Here is a 22,437-nt window from a genome sequence, read left to right as displayed (position 1 = left end):
TTGAACATAATGTACTGAAAAGAGAGCGGGGGGGGAAATAGTAAGTGAAAGTGTTTTGCCTGGGGCAGCAGTTTCCAGGTTCAGAATTCTGCATATCAAAGCTGTAAAACCAGGAATAGGTCTGTCAAGTCAAATCCACTCTGGATCCCACAAAAAAAAAGGTTCACTTTTGTTAACCTCCACAGACTGGAGCGTGCTGGGACCTCTGGGATATAGATACTGTTCAGTGCCAGGAATTCAGGCCCGGCACACAGTTCATTAGTTTAATCATTTTCGGAATAATGATCTCCAGTGCAGTACTCTGTTTAACCACACGAGGCTCTGTAACTAAAATGATTCTATCCCCTTATTTATCTGACTTGCAGACTAAAAGGGTACCCCTTTTGCCCATTTAGAGTGCCAAAAAAGAGACAAACTGCCCCTGCTGGCTATTGGCTGCCCCTGTTGTGGGCAAGAAATGAATGGGCTCTTGCTACAGTACAGGGGTTGGACAATGAAACTGAAACACCTGTTATTTTAGTGTGAGATGTCTCATGGCTAAATTGGAGCAGCTTGGTGGCCAATCTTCATTAATTGCATATTATTGCACCAGTAAGATCAGTAATAGTGTGAAGGTTCAGTAAGCAGGGTAAGAGCACAGTTTAGAGCACACAACATTATGGGAGACATACCAGAGTTCAAAAGAGGACAAATTGTTGGTGCACGTCTTGCTGGAGCATCTGTGACCAAGACAGCAAGTCTTTGTGATGCATCAAAAGCCACGGTATCCAGGGTAATTTCAGCTCAGCATACCACGAAGAAGGACCAACCACATCCAACAGGATTAACTGTGGATGCTGTACAAGGAAGCTGTGTGAAAGGGATGTTCAGGTGCTGACCCGGATTGTATCCAAAAAACATAAAACCACGGCTGATCAAATCACAGCAGAATTCAAGGTAACCTAGCAGTGATGCAGCGCTTACAAACCAAATACAATGTCATTGTACACCAGGTCAAAAAACAAACAATTAAAACAATTAATATAGAAACATAGTGTTCAAAGTTGTTTAGGGTTTTCTTGTTTCTATTGGTCCGTTTATTATTAAATACTAAATCATTGCCAGATACACATGTTTGTCAAAAAGTAGAAATCAGAGGTACAAAAAATAAATATGCAATTGGGATGTACAGGTATATGCAACAAATAATATAGTATTCTTCCAGTGCATATACTGTTCCTTCAGTGCATTCTTCTGTCACTGTCATGTGAAAACATTGTATCTCAAAACTAACTATTTCTATAGAAATCAGTTTAAAAGACAAGCTTTACACAACGACTTTGAAAAACAACTTAAAATTACCACAAACATGGTAATGTTCTGCTTTTGTGTGGCAGCGGCAGTTCTTAAGATTCATGGAGATCACACTTTGCGATACAAAAAGTCCATGTTCACATGAAAATGTGCACATTCCGTTCCTGAAAAGAGCCCTAACAACTCGAGATCCAATAAAAGCAGCTGTTATCTCCAGCTTCCTGCTCTGTTTTATGCAAATTTGTTGCTTTATCACCTCATATATCAAGTATAGAACAAAAAAAAAAAAAAACGGTCCCTAGTGTGGCTGTCATGGCAAACGCTCTAAATATGAATAACATTTAACACCAGAAGTGTGTCATTCTGAAAGGCCTGAGGCGATTGTTGTGCCGTGATGAAAGCGCGTCCTGATAAACGCGGTGAACGCACGCGTCTTCTGCTTTAAAAATGAGGCCGTGACCACGTCTACACACACCAGCCGCCGTGCACGGCGGGAATCTACGCTCTGCTTCCAGACAGGCATGCTACCACATGATCACTCTCTATACTATAGATGAATAAAAAATATCTGATGGGTATCTGTGGGTCAAACATCACGATTCAGAAACAAAAGAAAAAGAAGAACTGATTTATTTTTTATCTCCAAGCAACTCGTTCTATAATAATTTTCTCTCTGAATGCCAATAGACAACAAAATCTAGTGTTTAAATCACTATGTGGCCTTTTTTGATGCCCTTGGAGTTATTTTAACAACCCTCAGTGTTAAACCATCAACATAACTGGTGTTTCTGTACGTCTCAAAGCTAAAATTTAACTCTCCACATCACTGTAAAAAAATATTAATTGGTTTAACTTTTAACTAAGTCAGGTTCATTCAACTTAACCCAGTCTTCATTTTGTTTTGACTCAGTTAAGTTTTAAATCTATGCAATATGTTTAAGTTTATTCATCTTCAAAGCCATGAGTTAAAGCTAGATGATAACTGAATATATATTGAATCAGTATATATATATATATATATATATATATATATATATATATATATATATATATATATATACTGTAAAATATACTGTTTTTACTGTATAGACTGTAAAAAAAGATGGACGTCGTGTCCCCGTTCCCATTCATTCAATGAAAATCTTCCACCATGTTGGCGATCTGCGCAGTAGAGACCAGAGGAGGGAGAAAGACTGTGGAGAGACAGCCTACTCATTTAAATAACCCCGCCCCTGAGGGCTGCCTCGAGGTCACAGGCTGCAGAGCGGAGCGGAGCGGAGCTGATGTCTTGGTCCTGCCCATAACCAGCCCTTTTACAATATCCACACCTGTTTTGAATAGAACTGAATAACGTTTTTAATAACGATTTCTTTGGGGGTAAAAAAATTTCAAAGTTCAAAAGAGGACAAATTGTTGGTGCACATCTTGCTGGTGCATCTGTGACCAAGACAGCAAGTCTTTGTGATGCATCAGGAGCCACGATATCCAGGGTAATGTCAGCGTACCACCAAGAAGAACCAACCACATCCAACAGGATTAACTGTGGACGCTGTAAGAGGAAGCTGTCTGAAAGGGATGTTTTGTTGGATTAATTGTCACTTAATTGGAGGAAAGGATATAGTTTAATAGTTTTGTCAAAATAACACGGTGCATGTAAGGAAATTATTTACAAATAAATTACTTATACACAAAATTAAATTAAGTGATCATTCATTGTGTGTTATTTGATTTTTTTGGTAACATAGACTGTTACATAGAGTTAATATATGACACTATATAGTGTATAGTGTAGAACTATTGCAGTATTTTTTTTGTGTAGTGTCAGTGTCAGTTTTACTGTGTACAGCTGAGGTGTTGGATTAATCTTCACTTCATTGGAGGAAAGAAAAAAGTGACAGAGTAAGAAGCAAATTGGGATCCCCTCCCATTGTATCGTCGGAAGTGTCAGAGAGGTATAGTATTATTCTCCACTCTTTTCAAGGTTAGCCGACAGATCGAAGCAGCAGAAGCCGGATGAGTCCTTGGGACGTTCTATAATAGCTCTTGGCACTTCTTCTTCTTCTTCTTTTTCTCTTTTTTTTCTGAAGGAAAACACTGCAGCTGCGGCGGTGGCAGTATTTTATTAGTTCATTCTGCTTGTTCCCAAACGCTAGGGGAACAAATAGAGCCCGTCAAAGTGTTTGTGTCCCTAAAAATATTTACAGTGTGGCAACACCTTCATATTTTTACCCCCCTCTGTCACCACACAGCCGTCATCCATCTCCAAAGACCTGACGACGAACGCACAAACCATCTGTTCCAAACAGTTAATCTGGCACCACCCGACCACCATGAGATGAAAGCAGGGGAAATAAAACAGCAAACAGATAAACTGTGATTATGATGTGGATGAAGGATGAATCAGTGGAACTCAGAAAACTCAGAGACTGTTTGAAGGGCGGGGCCAAAAATGAATAGCCTTTTTTTATTGGTCCTGTCCATTCTTAGGGGGTGTGGCTAAAACTGAAAACAAACCTAAAATTGTCTTCAAGTTCTCCTTAATATGATTTTTTTAAGTCAGCTAAACAAAACACATTGAATTGCATCTTAAACTATAGCAAACCTATTTCCTCAACCAACTTAAAACACCTGGTTTTAGACCACAATGATTTATTGTGGTGACGGACAGTTCTGGTGGAAACAGGAGAGTTGAGGTGCACATTGATTTCTGCCGTGATTTGATCAGCTGTAGTTTTATTTTTTTGGATACAATCCGGGTTAGCACCCGAACATCCCTTTCAGACAGCTTCCTCTTACAGCGTCCACAGTTAATCCTGTTGGATGTGGTTGGTGCTTCTTGGTGGTATGCTGACATTACCCTGGATACCGTGGCTCTTGATCCCTGTATATATATATATATCATCCCTGTATATATATATATATATATATATATATATATATATATACATATATACATACACACACACACACACACACACAGTATATATGCATGCGGTGATAGTGTGATGGGATGGTGTGATGTCTCTGTCAGTGTGAGGATGGAAAGTGTGTTGCTGCCTGTCTGCACGGTCAGATCTGCTGCCTGTCTGTCTGCCAGCTGATTGTTAATCATTTTCGAGCCTCTGCCTGCCCCCCTTTGATTGGGCTCCACAACACTTTGGCTAAATGGAATCAATTAAATGTATGATTGTAGATCTCGTCCACGTTCAGGAGATCAGCCTTTTGATGTAGCAACAAAACTCCATTAATTAAAATGAACAGAGAACTCGGTGCCACACTGTGGGTCACGCCTGTGTGCGTGTTTATGAGGAAAAACAGTGTAACGTGCAATAGTAATGCCAACAAAATTAAGATATTCAATGCAATTATTGAATCAGCCTACATTACGTAGCAGCAGTATTATATATAAGCCATGTACAGGGGTTGAACAATGAAACTAATCATTAATTGCACATTGCACCAGTAAGAGCAGAGTGTAAAGGATCAATTAGCAGGGTAAGAGCACAGTTCTGCTCTAAATATTGCAATGCACACACCATTATGGGTGACAAACCAGAGTTCAAAAGAGGACAAATTGTTGGTGCATGTCTTGCTGGTGCATCTGTGACCAAGACTGCAAGTCTTTGTGATGCATCAAGAGCCACGGTATCCAGGGTAATGTCAGCATATTACCACGAAGGACCAACCACATCCAACAGGATTAACTGTGGACGCTGTAAGAGGAAGCTGTCTGAAAGGGATGTTCGGGTGCTAACCTGGATTGTATCCAAAAAACATTAAACCACGGCTGATCAAATCACGGCAGAATTCAATGTGCACCTCAACTCTCCTGTTTCCACCAGAACTGTCCGTCACCACTATACATTTTTGTGCTCTAAAACCAGGTGTTTCAGTTTCACTGTCCAACTCCTGTAGATATGGACCTGAAGCTTTAAGTAAGCTTTAAGAGGTGGTTCAGCATTAAAAGTCCTTGATTCTTTGTATGTTGTTATGGGGTCATTTGTGACCTCTTGGATGAGTAATCACTGCACTCTTTAGGTAATTTTGGTCGGCCAGCCACTCCTGGGAAGGTTCACCACTGTTCCACATTGTTCAATGTTTGTTTGCATGCTTCCTCTAATCTCATCCAGAAGACAATTTATGGATTTTTTGATGCTATACAGATTAGTTATTATGAAGACATATACTGAACTGCATGGCACCCAAGCAAAATGAACTTTCCAGCATGCTACCATTACTTTACTGGTTTGTGTTTGGTCAATTACCCAAACCCTATTTATATGTACTACCCCCTCCACTGTCACTAGTAATGCCCCCAACACTAGGAGGTTAAAGACCAGCAAATGCCCCTTCTGATACATATGAAGTCAGTCTCCTCCTCTTTTTTTAACAGTTAACGTGCAGCAAGATGCTTGTGCTGCAAATGCAGCCATGTATAAAGCATTTATTAATGCATATTAATGTTTCTCTGTCCAAAAACATGAAAATGAAGTTTTAATCGTTTAAAAAGTCTTGGTAAACCAATGGCTGCATCCCAAATCACACTCTAACATGCTTTCCTTAGTGCAAATAAAAAGCTCACTTCTAAAGGTGGTGCACTATTTTTAACACACTCTGAATATATCAACATGTCACTCCAGTCCTAATTTGTAGCATGACAGAAACACAGGAACACATTTCAGTTATTAATAGAAAAAATATATGGTTTAGGGTTTAGTGGCACTTTCACTGAGGCGAGTGAGGTCTGCAGTTCTTTGGATGTTGTTATGGGTTTTTTTGTGACCTCTTGGATGAATCGACACTGTGCTTTTGGGGTAATTTTTAACACACTATGTGGTGTAGTTATGAACAGATTGGGACAAAATCCCATTGGGTGCAGGTCCTGTCTTTATGACAACTAATACATTGACTGATTTGCAGGATGATACAAAAAAGCAGTTAGTGTTCTGCTGTACTCTGCAATGTATAACAGAGGAATATTTAGTATATAGAAGATATTCTACAGTATTATTATAAGTGAGTGAGTGTAAATGGCTTTTTTACTATTTTGCTTTTATACTTTTAGCTTACAGTACTTGTCTGGGGTCCATTTGTCCTAAACATCCCAGGGAATTTATTCTGACTGTTCTACAGTGAATTTCAGACTATAGACTAGGGTGGCAATACCACCATTCACAGGGCGCAAGAAGTCATTGGTGTGTTTTTAACTGTGTGAATAAAATGCAAATAATGCAGTCTCGCTTTAAAATCATCATTCCAATGGTGTATGTGTGTGTGTGTGTATGTGTGTGTGTGTACCTCCACCTCCTCCTCCTCCTCCTCCTCCCCAGAGTCGTCATATTGTTTCAGTTACAATGCTTTTATATAACAGTGGTTCAAAAGGAGACATACGTATAATTAGGTTGTGCGACGCACTCAGATGCTATTCTTCAGTGTGTGAGTGTGTGATTGTATTGTGGAGGTAATTTAAGTCAGCGAAGACATGAGACAGGCCTATTGTCCACAGCTAAAAAAAAAAAAAAAAAAAACACATAATGTATTGCCTAAATTGTCTAAAAAAGTCTTTTCTGTACTGTCATGATTAACATTTTACAATAATGCTGCGTTCAGTTTCAACTGGGATGCTGGAATTTCGAATAGGAAATCTGATTTCACGTTAGGAACGTTTATTGAGTTCTGGATTTTAGATGAATGAACAGTTTATTGACACTTCAATCTATTTGTAACTCATTAAATCAGTCATAGAAACAGTCAAGGCTGGCGGCAGTCCATCTAAATGTGCATCTTGCCCAACCAATCAGTTAAAAGTAAAAAAAAATATTAATTATATCAGGCTCAGAAACTAGCAGTACAGTCTTACAGCCCGCCTTCAAAGTTAATCATTGGTCAACCAGTGAATTATGATGATTGATTATCAACCCAAATGAGGGCTGGTACCTTGTAACCAACTGCCAATCACTTAAACTGCCAATCATGATGAGCATATTTGATATTTTATGCTAAAACATATACGAGGAGATGAGATGATTGTTATAGATGAGTTGGATGGATGGATGATGGATGGATGGATGGATGGATGATGCTTACAGTGCTAACACAGCACGCGACATAAATAGTTGAGCATATTTTGGTTAGATGCACCATAAAACATCCATGCAGGTTGGTTTAGGTTTTAGGTGGTGTAAGTGTGTCTTTGCTATCGTAACGACAGGGAAAGTATGCCTTGTGCAGCTTGACATGCTCAAAAGGCATTTAGGGAGCATAAGTGCGTTAAGCGCACATGGCACACCTTGCATTGACAAGATAGCAATGAACATCTGTTGACTGTCGCCTGTTGTCACTGTTCAAATCAGTCAGTGGAGCACCTGGCCTGACAGTGTTTTGCATTGCCAAGCTAGCAATACACCAGAAATTCACCTGAACACACCTGAACACCTCACATTACACCACTAAATCCTGATGATTTCTATTCAAGCATTACATAAAAAAAAGCTTTCATGTTTGATTTGGAACATAATAATTGTAGTTGTAATAGACAATAATAAATATATATATATATATATATATATATATATATATATATATATATATATATATATATATATATATATATATATATATATATATATTTAAGTAAATCTGCTAAATATGTCAAAATATAATGTCTCTTTTCTGAACATCATTTATTTTACTTTATTACTCTCGATAAGATAGCGCCATCTAGCACTCATCTAACTGTAGCATCCTGTATTTGGTAGCACTGTTCAGGAGCAGGTACATGTATTTCTTGGATTATTTGTCGGATCAGTATCATGAACACACAAAAAAAATAGCATAGTAATTAGCATGCAATTACCAACCCTGATGAAGATGGAGGGAAGAAGACAAGAGACACAAAGAAGGTCACACCAAAAGTGCAGAGCCAGCGAGGCTCTTCTCCTGGTTAATGATGTCACCAGGCTCTATTTTGTTTGTCAGGGGAGGTCAGGTAAACCGTGAGCTGAACCATATAAACACCCATTAGGAGGCCGTTACTTCGGCTCTCCAGAGGTGGCCAACTGTCATCACAGCAATTAAGGATTGTTAAGTGGAGAGCGAGGATGTTTCTGCTGTTGTCTCTTTCTGTTGTTCTCTCTCTCTCTCTCTCTCTGTCTCTCTTCTACACTAATCTAAACAGTGTTGAACATAATGGAGCAATGATCAAGCGCTGTTTTTATAACCTATTTTTCTTGTCTTTTTTATTCTGTTTCTGCAGGTTTTCTGAGCACGGGGGACCAGGCGGCCAAAGGGAACTACGGGCTCCTAGATCTAATCCAGGCCCTGCGCTGGACTAGTGAAAACATCGCTGCTTTTGGCGGTGACCCTTTACGCATTACTGTTTTTGGATCTGGGGCCGGGGCCTCTTGCGTGAACCTCCTCACTCTGTCCCATTATTCTGAAGGTAACCGCTGGAGCAATTCGACCAAAGGTATAATGCAGAGGTTGCAACTTTTGACCATTTTTCGGTGTTTGCATGCTCTGTCGTTTCTGCGTTTTTTTTTGTTTTTTTTGTCAGGCCTGTTTTAATGCAGTACGTGTTTGGGATGCATCGTGCTTTTGCTTTTTTCATACATACCCTTTTAATTTGCATGGAATCTTTGGTTTTATTGAGTTCCTCAATTTTTTCATTCTATCCTATTCTGTCAACGTGTGCTGACAGAACTTACACAACGTACCTGTATTCCTAGTTGGAATTGAAAAACCTGGAGTATTTTGGCAACCCTAATAATTTTCATAATTTCCCTTGATTTCAAAATCATTGGTCATTCAGATCAGCAATTTAATTTAAATACTGTATATCATATATCAGAGCCATGTTGCTGGTGTTGATCCACTGTGTTTTATTATTAAGTCTAAAGTCAGTGCAGTTTTGTTTTCCCACAAAATCTTACAGCACTTCATGATTCCCTCTGCTGACTTTAACTTTTATGGATTTCATTTTCCAGCAGGATTTGGCAGACTGCCCAGACTGCCATAAATATCAATTGGTCTTATATAATATTCAGATTTTCTAAGATTCTGATTTTTGGGTTTTCATTGGCTGTAAGCCAAAATAATCATCAACAATAAAAAAAATAAAAATAAATGCTTAAAATAGATGACTCTGTGTTTAATACATCTATATAATATATAAGTTTCACATTTTGAACTGAATTACTGAAATAAATGAACTTTTCAATTATATTCTATTTTTTTTTAGATGCACTAGTATACAGCTCTGAAATAAAACAAGAGAGCACTTAAAATGATGAGTTTCTTTGATTTTACCAAATTAAAAACCTCTGTAATATATTCAAGAGGAAGATGGATGATCACAAACCGTTATCCAAAAGCAGTGTGTAAGACTGGTGGAGGAGAACATGATGCCAAGATGCATGAAAAAAACAACAACAACTGTGATTAAAAACCAGAGATATTCCACCAAATATTGATTTTCTCTTAACTCTTAAAACTTGTTTTATGAATATGAACTTGTTTTTTTTTATTTATTTGATATCTGAAAACTTCATTTTACTTCTCAAATGTCACTGTGTTCATCTGCTATGTACAGAACGGGTTAAAATAATAAAAAAATAAAAACAGGGCATCTAAGAGGTTGTGTCTGCAGAGATGGGGGTATGTTCCTTTTAGTGGCCGATGGTCAAACGTACACATTAAAACAATAAAATCAGTTGATTAATCTCACAGGGATCTTATTTCAATGACAGAATTAGCTTTTTTAACCTTTTTTTTCACCATTGTGTACTCTGAAAGTGTGCTAAAAGAACTTACTTGATAACTACAACACATTCTTCCAAACTTCACAAAGGAAATCCTCAGGGAACGCTCTATTCATCTTCTTCTTTTATCCAAATACCCTGCTCCGTGTAGACAGGTCCGGGTAAAGTTGTAGAAGGAATACGCTGCAGTGTTAAGCAGTCGTGTACAGCAGCGGCACCCATCCGTAGACTATTTTGTAGTTTAGTATCTGCTCGTTGTGCTCAGCATCACTGTTCAGATTCATATTCCTCAACCATGCTTTCATTTATCATCTGCAGCCATTACTGCTATGGATCTTGATAACTACAACATTTGCCATGGGTTTTACAGATAGTCCCAGTAATGCATGTGTGATCCAAAATTGTCAAAGCATCAAGGTTACGGGCAAAGTCGCAGCCCACTCGTTGCTCCCGCGTTAGAACAGATCATTCATCATTTCCACCTCCACTGGCACACTTTAAGGGGCTAAATCAGTCTGACCTGAAACCAGTTGCTTATGAAAAATGTATCCGAATCGGTCTCTCTCGGCTCATCTTTATTCAGCGAGAGTTCATCCCGATCGTCACGCTTTCCACGAGCACGCTTTCACACTTCAACAGTAGCATTTTTCCTGTAGAAATAACCCATTGACATGGAAAGGGTAATTAATTAACTCCATTTGTGTCTCTGCATGGGAGACAGAACTGCAAAGGTCTCTCCACATCAGCATGCCTTGACATTATCAACATCTTTCCAATGAACCTGGAGATGCCCTCGCCATTGACCTGTGAATTACACGCTATTGCAGCACCGCCAAGCATTGTGGTTCATTGATTAATGTCAATTGCTAGATGTGGAATAATTGATAGAAACTAGAAAATTGATATATACATATATATATATATATATATATATATATATATATATATATATATATATATATATATATATATATATATATATATATATACAGTATTATATAGATGTATTACACACAGAGTGATCTATTTTAAGTTTTTTTTTTTTTTTTTTTACAATATACTGACTTTAGACTTGATAATAAAACCCAGTGGATCAACACCAGCAGATGACATGTCTCTCCAAACAAACCATCACTGATCATCAACAAATTTTACATTTCATTTGTTTTAAAAAATCAAGGGATCAGAGTCTGGAGGAAGAGTGGAGAGACACACAGTCCAAGCTGTTGGAGGTCTAGTGTGAAGTTTCCACCAGAGACATGTCATCTGCTGGTGTTGATCCACTGTATTTTTAAGCTTACAAGTTCAACTTCATTTTCCAGCAGGAACTGGCACACTGTCCACACTGCCAGACTGTTATATGTCCACTATAACAGTCAGACTTCAGACATTTTGTTGGTTTACATGTTGGTTCATCTGCTTTTGAAGCAGCAAAAAAAAATAATAATAATAAATAATAATAATAATAATAATAACATGTTAGATATTGTAATAATAATAATACAGTTAAAAAAAAAGAACGCTAAGTGGTCCAGCGGTCTAAAGCAGTAGATGGCTCTCTTTCTCCTCATCACTCCTAGGGTGATGTGGATCAGCACAAGGCTGCGTCTGTGAGCTGATGTATCGGAACCGAGTCTCTGCGCTTTCCTCCAAGTGTTAGCGCTGCTGTGATGCTACTCGGCAATGCTACAGCATCAGCAGCAGTTCAAAATAAGGCGGAGTCTGACTTTACATGTATCGGAGGAGGCGTGTCCTAGTCTTCACCCCCCCTGATGTTGTGGCTTCACTAGTGATGGGGGATATACAGCTGAGTAGGAGCTGAATGGGTGGGGCCTAGCTAAATAAGTGGGACTTAGATAAACTGTAAGAAAATGGGAAAGCTAAAAAATAAGTAATACTCAAAAATTCTCATTTTGCTAATCAAAGAGCTCAAATTCATCCATGCACATTGCTTTTATTTTTATTTTTTGAGGTATTTGCATAAGGGTTGATGTTCCTCCTTGGCATGCACCAATTATAAAAATAATTTATATACATTTGATAATACACAATTTGATGTGTTCCTTCAATGCTTAAACGTACAAATCATAGCAGATTTTTATATCAGTGTAGTAGAGTTTAGTATTCTTTAAGTAGTAGAATTGGAACAATACCAACTGTTCTTGTGTCAGTTTCCCAGACGTATCTTAGCACTAAAACATCCTAACATGGAGAGATAGTGCTGAGTGTAAAGCTTTTTTAACCACCTTAGAATAATCCTAATGTTAAGAACTATTTGGGAAACCAAGCCCTTCTCTGTTACTGACACCTAATATGTTTCACTGAATATTTTTATTTTTTAAAAACTACAATTGCAGTAATACAAGAACCATATGTTAGAAATTACAGCAAGTGTGTAAAATGACTTTTGTAACGCCATTTTTCCCAACACTGTAAAGAGTGGATGTGAAGCTTATGCAGGTTTCCAGGTTAAAAACACCGGACCTCTTAAATGAGCCCAACGATTAGGTCCAGAACTTTTGCAGTGGCACAGAATAATTAGTATGATTCAGAGCTAAGTTGTGTTAATAGACAACCCAAACAAACACTAAATGCAGTTTATAAATAAAGATCTCTTAAGGAGAAAATCCGGCCATATGTTCATAACATCAAGCTGAAGCGCACTTGGGTTCTGCAGCAGGACAATGACCCAAAACACACCAGCAAATCCACCTCTGAACAGCTGAGGAAAAAAACAAAGTGAAGACTTTGACCTTACTCCTATTGAGATGCTGTGATACGACCAAATCACTCAATGTGGTGGAATTACAATACTTCTACAAAGAAGAGTGAAACAAAATTCCTCCACAGCGCTGTAAAAGACTCACTGCAAGTAACCGCAAACTCTTGATTGCAGTTGTTGCTGCTAAGGGTGGCCCAACTAGTTATTAGTTCTAGGGAAGAAACACATTTTAACACAGGGCCAGGTAGGTTTGGTATATTTTATTCTCTTAATACAAAAAAAAACCCTTTATTTAAAAACTGCATTTTGTGTTTACTTGCATTATCTAGTCTAATACTTAAAACTAGTCTGGGTCACTTTACTTTACTTTATCTCAAATTCTCACTGCCTCAGGAATCCGGCTACATACTATTGGGTATAATTGTGACACTCAAATGTTGAACTGACTAAAAAAAAAAAATACTCATTTTTACTAGTAGTGGTGATGAATTACCATGGTTGCTATGGCAACCCGGAGTGTGGAAATCGAGGAAGTGAGGAAGTGGCATTAGGTGGGATCAGAGGCTAAAACACAAACAGATTTCCCATTCTTAATATACAATTATACAATTCAAAAAAGCTCAGCATTTTTCTTTAAATCCAAATTCATGTTTAATTAATTAGAAGAAGACATAGTATATTGGTCCTTTAAAATTATCTATTTTATAAATGCAAAATACAATAAACAATTTTAGACCACATTTGGTACAATTTCACTTTTTCTCACATTTATATACAATCTGACATTTTCTAAAGATAAAGACCTGAAATGCCATTTCTATTAATTACAATATTCATCTTTTTTTAATTCATGTCCTCTTGTATTTCTCATGCATTCTTATTGCATGGCATGTGTCTGCTTATGTCTTTTGTCTTCTTTCAATTGTCGTTCCTCGTAGTATTTTCTATATATTTACTTTACTTATCTTCTGAGCTGATGATATTTTGATATTTAAATACATCCCATTGTATCTTCACAGGCCTCTTCCAGAGAGCTATCGCCCAGAGTGGTACAGCCCTGTCCAGCTGGGCTGTCAGCTTCCAGCCTGCTAAGTACGCCCGCATGCTGGCCAAGAAGGTGGGCTGCAATCTGAAAGACACGGTGGAACTGGTGGAGTGTCTGCAGAAGAAGCACTACAAGGAGCTGGTGGAGCAGGACATCCAGCCCGCGCGCTACCACATCGCTTTCGGCCCCGTCATCGACGGCGACGTCATTCCGGACGACCCGCAGATCCTCATGGAGCAAGGGGAGTTCCTGAACTACGACATCATGCTGGGGGTCAACCAGGGCGAGGGCTTGAAGTTCGTGGAGCTCATTGTGGATAACGAGAACGGCGTGCAGGCCAACGACTTCGACTACGCCGTGTCCAGCTTCGTGGACGACCTGTACGGATACCCGGAGGGCAAGGACATCCTGCGAGAGACCATCAAGTTCATGTACACCGACTGGGCGGACCGTCACAACCCGGAAACCAGGAGAAAGACCCTGCTGGCCCTTTTTACTGACCACCAGTGGGTGGCGCCTGCAGTGGCCACCGCTGACCTGCACTCCAGCTTCGGATCTCCCACTTATTTCTACGCGTTTTACCACCACTGCCAGACGGAGCAGGTGCCGGCGTGGGCGGACGCGGCGCACGGGGACGAGATCCCCTACGTGTTCGGCCTGCCCATGATCGGACCCACCGAGCTCTTCCCCTGCAACTTCTCCAAGAACGACGTGATGCTCAGTGCTGTGGTCATGACCTACTGGACTAACTTTGCCAAAACCGGGTAAGTCTTTTTTTTTTGGTGTTAAAATTCATCCCCCCAGACTGTAATTGGTTTAAAAGGCTCTGCTTCTTGATTTTGCTTCCCTCCCAGCATGTTCTGCACGTCCCTTATTTTTTGTTTGAATTTTTAAGGGTGTTATATGTGTTTGTAGGTCAATAGGATTTAGTTGTGGCGATTGGTGTTGGGTTGAAAGTTGGATAAGGATCTTCACCAGAGATTTGGCATATTATGAAAGAATTGCCGCTCATTGGGAAGTTTGTAGGGGTTGTATATGTGTGTGTTTGTTTGCGTTATATGTGTTTGTTGGTAAATGGGATTTAGTTGATTTAGTTGTGGCGATTCCACTGGTGTAATTGGTGTTGGGTTGAAAGTTGGATAAGGGTCTCCACTGGAGATTTGGCTTATTTTAAAACAATTGCCGCTCATTGGGAAGTTTGTTGGGGTTGTGTATGTGTGTGTGTGTGTGTTATGTGTTTGTTGGTAAATGGGATTTAGTTGATTTTAGTTGTGGCGATTCCACTGGTGTAATTGGTGTTGGGTTGAAAGTTGGATAAGGATCTTCACCAGAGATTTGGCATCTTATGAAAGAATTGCCGCTCATTGGGAAGTTTGTAGGGGTTGTGTATTTGTATGTGTGTGTGTTATATGTGTTTGTTGGTAAATGGGATTTAGTTGATTTAGTTGTGGCGATTCCACTGGTGTAATTGGTGTTGGGTTAAAAGTTGGATAAGGGTCTCCACTGGAGATTTGGCATATTATGAGATAATTGCCACTCATTTGGAGGTTTGTAGGGGTTGTGTGTTTGTGTGTGTGTTATGTGTTTGTTGATAAATGGGATTTAGTTGATTTAGTTGTGTCAGTTCCACTGGTGTAATTGGTGTTGGGTTGAAAGTTGGATAAGGATCTTCACCAGAGATTTGCCAATTTATGTGAGAACTGCTGCCCATTTGGTAGTTTTTCATGTTCTCTCCTGTTCTAAATAAAGTTTTCTCACAATAAATAGACCATTTATCCTGTGCTGTAGCTAGCATTTTAAGATTTCAAAGTTTAAAAGTTAAAAATTAAACTTTGAGAATATCTAGTCGTGGAGTTGTTAATATAACACAATAATATTAGATATTATGGAATGCCACATAATTATCCGCCTGATAAAGCAATGATATTTATATAATATAGTTGTATTGTCCCGCCACAGCGGGAAATGTGGCTTTGTTTCTTTGTTTTCATTTTGGTTTTACCCAATTAAATATCAAACATAAATATATATTGGCATTGGCCATGTTGAAATTGGGCTGAATGTGGTTTACACTCGGCAAACAGGGAATTTGCAAAAGTAGCTTGGGCCAATTCCCATATTAAACTTGGCAACCGGAGTGCTGGCACATGTGGCTTAGGCCAATTCATGCAACTGGGGTTTTGGCACAAGTGACTCAGTATATTTCCCATGCTACTTGGTACATTGGGGCCAGATATATTTAGCCAATTTATATATTTGCTTGTTTTACTCTGTAAGAAATTACGTGAAGATTTTATGATTTCAGACTAGTTTTTACATTTGTTTGCCTTTATAATCACTGGTAAATAGATCTGCTCACCTCTGAGTATGCTTGAAAATGCCAACGCCTGTATAAGTTTTGAGGTGCTACCTTTTGATTGAGTTAGTTGTGAATTATGGGAGTTGAAGTGAGGTCTGTTAGTGGGTGTCAGATGGATATGGACTATTCCTTTTGTGAAGATGTGTGGGCATTTAACTCAGGTAAATGTCAGTGGACAGCGCAGTGGGAGCTAATGATCGTGACTGGCGGCATCTGGCTAAAAATGTCCATTTAAAGAGACAGGCGACTTAAATTCGGACACTAATTACACTTTCAATGCAGAAGACAATTCTACAAATAAATTCTGCAAGTTAGTGCAGTGTTCCTTAGTATGTTTGTCTTGTTATGTCTTGCCTTTGTCTTGTAATGTCAGTGTATGTTACATGTACTGTATTTCCCTTTTACTGTGTACGCTGTTGCTAGGAAACTGTACAGTATAAATGAAGCTGCATGGAGAACAGTTACTTTATGTTTCATAACTTGGGCTGTGACTGAAACGGCTTCCTACTTACTATTTAGGGCACTGTTGAGTAAGTGGATTTGGAACGTGATTTTGAGCGCACTATAAAATCCCACAATGCATCATGATTTGTAGTACACATCCCTGCTTACTACATGAGCTAAATGCATCCCAAAATGCATTGCAAGTCTCTGTTGCTACTAAGCAACAGACAGCCGAACAAACGGAGCGGGCGGCGAACCACCAGGGTTGCCAGATTTGTTACATTGGCGTCCAGATAAAACCAAGTCACTGGGTAAAATAAAACTATAGGTTGTTTATGGGTAAAACGTGTTTCAAATCCACCAAAATGCAGAGAAAACCACCTAAAAAAACAGCTGATGTTCAGCAGATCAAAAGTATTACAGGGTTCATTCCAACATGATTTTAAATAAAATACATTATCCTAAATATTACTAATTACAAAAAAAAAAAAAAAAAATACATTTAAATTATTTTACCTGCATGTTTGTATTATATATGAGGCACAAGAACTAACGCCAAAAGAAAAGTTATTACAGTACATAAAGATAAACTTGGAAGCAACAAAATAAGTAAATATTTATAATAACTATATATAATAACCAATGCAAACTTCAAATTCAAATTTCCATCGGCAGAACTAGAAATGTCTCTGCTTGGTTATCTGCAGTATCTACAATACTGATGAGTAACGTTTCCATCAGCAGGACTAAAAACTCTATCTCTGCCTGGTTATCTACAGTATCTACAACACTGATGAGTAACGTTTCCATCAGCAGGTCTAAAAGCTCTATCTCTGCCTTATTATATACAGTATCTACAATACTGATGAGTAACGTTTCCATCAGCAGGACTAAAAGCTCTATCTCTGCCTGGTTATCTGCAGTATCTACAATACTGATGAGTAACGTTTCCATCAGCAGGTCTAAAAGCTCTATCTCTGCCTTATTATATACAGTATCTACAATACTGATGAGTAACGTTTCCATCAGCAGGTCTAAAAGCTCTATCTCTGCCTGGTTATCTGCAGTATCTACAATACTGATGAGTAACATTTCCATCAGCAGGTCTAAAAGCTCTATCTCTGCCTGGTTATCTGCAGTATCTACAATACTGATGAGTAACGTTTCCATCAGCAGGACTAAAAACTCTATCTCTGCCTGGTTATCTACAGTATCTACAACACTGATGAGTAACGTTTCCATCAGCAGTTCTAAAAGCTCTATCTCTGCCTGGTTATCTACAGTATCTACAACACTGATGAGTAACGTTTCCATCAGCAGGTCTAAAAGCTCTATCTCTGCCTGTTACCTGCAGTATCTACAATACTGATGAGTAACGTTTCCATCAGCAGAACTAGAATTGTCTCTGCTTGGTTATATACAGTATCTACAATACTGATAAGTAACGTTTCCATCAGCAGAACTAGAATTGTCTCTGCTTGGTTATATACAGTATCTACAATACTGATAAGTAACGTTTCCATCAGCAGAACTAGAATTGTCTCTGCTTGGTTATATACAGTATCTACAATACTGATGAGTAACGTTTCCATCAGCAGGACTAAAAGCTCTATCTCTGCCTGGTTATCTGCAGTATCTACAATACTGATGAGTAACGTTTCCATCAGCAGTTCTAAAAGCTCTATCTCTGCCTGGTTATATACAGTATCTACAACACTGATGAGTAACATTTCCATCAGCAGGTCTAAAAGCTCTATCTCTGCTTTATTATATACAGTATCTACAATACTGATGAGTAATGTTTCCATCAGCAGGACTAAAAGCTCTATCTCTGCCTGGTTATCTACAGTATCTACAACACTGATGAGTAATGTTTCCATCAGCAGGACTAAAAGCTCTATCTCTGCCTGGTTATCTGCCGTATCTACAATACTGATGAGTAACGTTTCCATCAGCAGAACTAGAATTGTCTCTGCTTGGTTATATACAGTATCTACAATACTGATAAGTAACGTTTCCATTAGCAGGACTAGCTCTGTTTCTGCAAGTTAGCATTATCTATCTACAATACTGATGAGTAACGTTTCCATCAGCAGGACTAAAAGCTCTATCTCTGCCTGGTTATATACAGTATCTGTGATACTGATGAGTTAAATTTCCAGTCTTAAAACGTATTTTTGCCTACCCGTCAAAGGACAGCTCGAAATTTGGTTGAAACCACCCAATCTGGCAACATTATGAGCTGCTAGATGCTGTTAATCTCACACATTTCTTATTAGTGTGTGGATTATGTTTCTAAACAAGGTAGAACTGTGAGATTACTAGCTTTAATTCAGTTTTTGAGTTTTGAACAGGCTTGAGTTCAGCCTTTGGTGTGTTTGTTTTTAAGTGAGCGAAGTGAGCGTATGTTTTTAATGAGGAAGCGTCAGAATTAAATCATCTTTAATCACTACTTAGTGAACTAAATAGTCTCTCCCTCACTAATGAGGAAGTAGGGAGCCATTTCGGTCACAGCCTATATTTATGAGCCTGATATGTCCTGATTATTATCTTGACTTTTTAAATCGTTCTAGTTATGTATGACTGTTCAGCGTGTACTCGTTACGTGAACTTGTAGTCCTTTTTTTTTAAACTCATCTTGGATGTTTAAGTGACGAATCAATTTGCGCCACTTGCAAACGTGTAATTTATGTCCTCTAACTTTTTCCCTGTTAATTAAGAAGCAGCGGCACTTGTCAAGAGATCGTCAAGTTATTTTCACCCGGAGAATATTAAGTATCTCTGCTCGCTGCCTTTAAGCGTATTTCCATGTCAGTAATTGTTTTCTCTGGCAATAATAAAGAAGATTAGCCTTTTCTCTGACACGCAGCCACACGCAGCCCGTGGGACCCTATGACCACTAATGACTTTCATATATAACAATGAATTGGCATTTTGCACATTGCACATGGAATCTTAATAAGATCGATGGGCTTTTTCACAGCGAACGCAGTTTTCTATATGCTGACTTTGCACAAGTAGAAGGGATGTTAACGACGATCTGCCTCTCTTTTCTTGCAGGGATCCCAACCAGCCTGTGCCGCAGGACACCAAGTTCATCCACACCAAGCCCAACCGCTTCGAGGAGGTGGCCTGGACACGCTACAACCAGAAAGACCAGCTCTACCTCCACATCGGCCTCAAGCCTCGAGTCAAAGAACACTACCGCGCCAACAAGGTCAACCTCTGGCTGGAGCTGGTCCCTCACCTGCACAGCCTCAACGAGGGCACCCAGCTCATCTCCACCACCACCAAGGTGCCTCCCCCGGAGGTCACGCCACGTCCGGCGAAGAAGAACCCGGCCATCACCAAGCGTCCCTTCCCCACGCCCTTCCCGACGGAGACGCAGGACAGCCAGAACCAGAACCAGAACCAGCCCTTCCTGGTGGACCAGCGGGATTACTCCACGGAGCTGAGCGTGACCATCGCCGTGGGCGCCTCGCTGCTCTTCCTCAACATCCTGGCCTTCGCCGCGCTCTACTACAAGAAGGACAAGCGGCGGCACGAGGTGCACCGGCGCTGCAGCCCGCAGCGCACCACGGCCAACGAGCTGCCTCACACCCAGGAGGAGGAGATCATGTCCCTGCAGATGAAACACAGCGACCTGGAGCGCGAGTGCCGCGAGGCCATGCACCCGCACGAGGTGGTCCTCAGGACTGCCTGCCCGCCCGACTACACGCTGGCCATGCGCCGCTCGCCCGATGACATCCCGCTCATGACCCCCAACACCATCACCATGATCCCCAACAGCATGCCCGGCCTCAGCTCGCTGCACCCCTTCAACAGCTACCCCAGCGGACAGAACAACACACTGCCTCACCCGCACCCCCACTCACACTCCACCACCAGAGTATAGCCTCGAACGTGGCGCCGCTTTCAAGCACACACACATATGAGAGAAAAAAAAAAGAAAACACATACACACAGATAGATTAACTTCTGGACAATACACAAACTGACGTACACCCACAGGCGTACCGCACCGTACTCTACCGTACCGCAACGCAACGTACCACACGAGCCCGGGAATATGTTTGGATATATTGGGAGATATACTATAGAGTATGTGCGCGCTCGCTGTTTCGAGGAACACACTGGGATTTTTTGTTCTGTGGCTCCCTGGGAGGAAAAACTATCATTTTCTATTAGAAAAAAGGAATGAGAAAATGTGCGGAAACATTTCAAATTTAATGAAAAACAAACAGATGGATGTCGCTCTCTCTCTCCTTTTTTCCCCCCTTTTCTTTTCCATTCCTGCTGTTGCTGTGACAAAGCCAGGGTCATTTCCTGGTGGAAAGATATCACTCCAGGTTGCTTGGAAGGACGACTTGATTCAGTTACCCAGGGAGGAAACAACAGCAATAGCGGCGGCGACAGAAACAGTGGCGGCAGCCGCAGCAGCAGCAGATTCAGCATCAGCAGCAGCGGCGGCGGCAGGCGACGGGCGGCGGGCTACGGGAACGGCGTGTGGGAGGTTCTTTGTAAATGAAAGAAAGCATATTGTTTTCCTGAGGCATCGGATTGTAGATTACTCTCTCTGGAGTAGAGAGGAGACGCTGCTTACCCAATTTAGGCACGTGTTCTCCTGCGGATGACTGCGGATGAGGAATTGTAAGATACGGAATAAAACATTCGCAAAGCGGAGTAAAAAGAGGAGCGCAGGAACTCCTGGAAAAATATGCACAATAGAGACATTCACCAAATGTCTTGGAATCTTTTTTGTCAGTTTATTTTTTGGGAACAGTTTTATTGTATAGAATCTATTTACATATCTAGATATGTACACAAAGCACCAATGCTGTTTAAGCCCTGACTGGGGGCGTCAGTACTGGAAAAGTAAAAAAAGAAAAAACGTAAAAAAAAAAAACATAAAAAAACAAACAAAAAAAACTAATTCTGCCAGCAGTTCATTTAGCGGTGGGAATTTCACTGGTTTCCTGGCAGATAATACAGCTTCATCACACAAGTGCTGTCTATACGAAGAACTGGAGGACAAAAAAAGGGAAGCTGGATATTTTTAGCACGAAGCGCATGACAATTTATCTGCTTGGTGGCTGTTCTGCTGATTAAGTCATTATTAAAAAAAAAAAAAAAAAAAAAAAGAAAAAGAGAGAAATAATTTTCGTCCCCATTTGGATTTGTTTGAGGAAATACTCTGCTCTGATTGGCTCACAAACCTACCGAAATCGGAATTACGTTGAGACAAGCCAAGGCGGTGGGAGGGACGGATGTGATTGGATGTGGGGGAGGGGGCGGGGCGGGTATACGCTAAAATAGAGTGCATTCACGACTAGCTTGAGTGAACCTGGTTATAAGGACTAGTTTTGTACAATGTGTGTTGGTAAAACTTTTTAATAGTGGTGAATCACTTGCTGTTTGAGATCCCATGTGTGGGATCCATTCATTGTACTCTTTTAATTTTTTTTTTTTTTTTTTTTTTCATTTGCGCATTTATCGGTCTCTGCTGTAACACATTGGTTTTTTTAATTATTTTTTATGTTTTATTTTGGGGTTTGTTTGTTTGTTTGTCATTTCTGGCTTTTGACAGTCAAATGCATTGCGACCTGCGTTGTTTATTTAAGTCTTATTCTTTTTCTTTTTTTTTTTTTTTTTTTTTCGGGGGTTTACTTATAAGAAAGATCCCCCTGCTTAACTGATGCCCTGGGGTTGTGAAGTGTGAAGGAATGAAGAAATGAAGGTATATATTGCTGAGAACTGTCCTGCATATCTTGAGCTCTCTTGGATTGGTGATTGGTTGCATTGATTGATTTTTTTT

General features: G+C 39.8%; 1 protein-coding gene across 4 annotated transcripts in view; it reads left to right on the top strand.

Annotated features, from left to right (window-relative positions):
* nlgn1 (neuroligin 1) overlaps window positions 1–21,768 on the top strand; it is a 529,171-nt gene extending 507,403 nt beyond the window's left edge. For all 4 annotated transcript variants that reach the window (XM_049465753.1, XM_049465755.1, XM_049465754.1 and 1 more), the window contains 3 exons: window positions 8,549–8,761; window positions 13,794–14,583; window positions 19,683–21,768. In XM_049465753.1, the coding sequence (XP_049321710.1) occupies window positions 8,549–8,761; window positions 13,794–14,583; window positions 19,683–20,517 (1,838 nt within the window). In that variant the 3' untranslated portion in view covers window positions 20,518–21,768. The remainder of the gene's footprint in view (window positions 1–8,548; window positions 8,762–13,793; window positions 14,584–19,682) is intronic.
* The last annotated feature ends 669 nt before the right edge of the window (window positions 21,769–22,437 follow it).

The sequence above is a fragment of the Astyanax mexicanus genome, chromosome 16 (assembly GCF_023375975.1).
Source record: "Astyanax mexicanus isolate ESR-SI-001 chromosome 16, AstMex3_surface, whole genome shotgun sequence".
Classification (NCBI taxonomy): domain Eukaryota; kingdom Metazoa; phylum Chordata; class Actinopteri; order Characiformes; family Acestrorhamphidae; genus Astyanax; species Astyanax mexicanus.
This window is presented reverse-complemented; position numbering and strand designations above follow the sequence as displayed.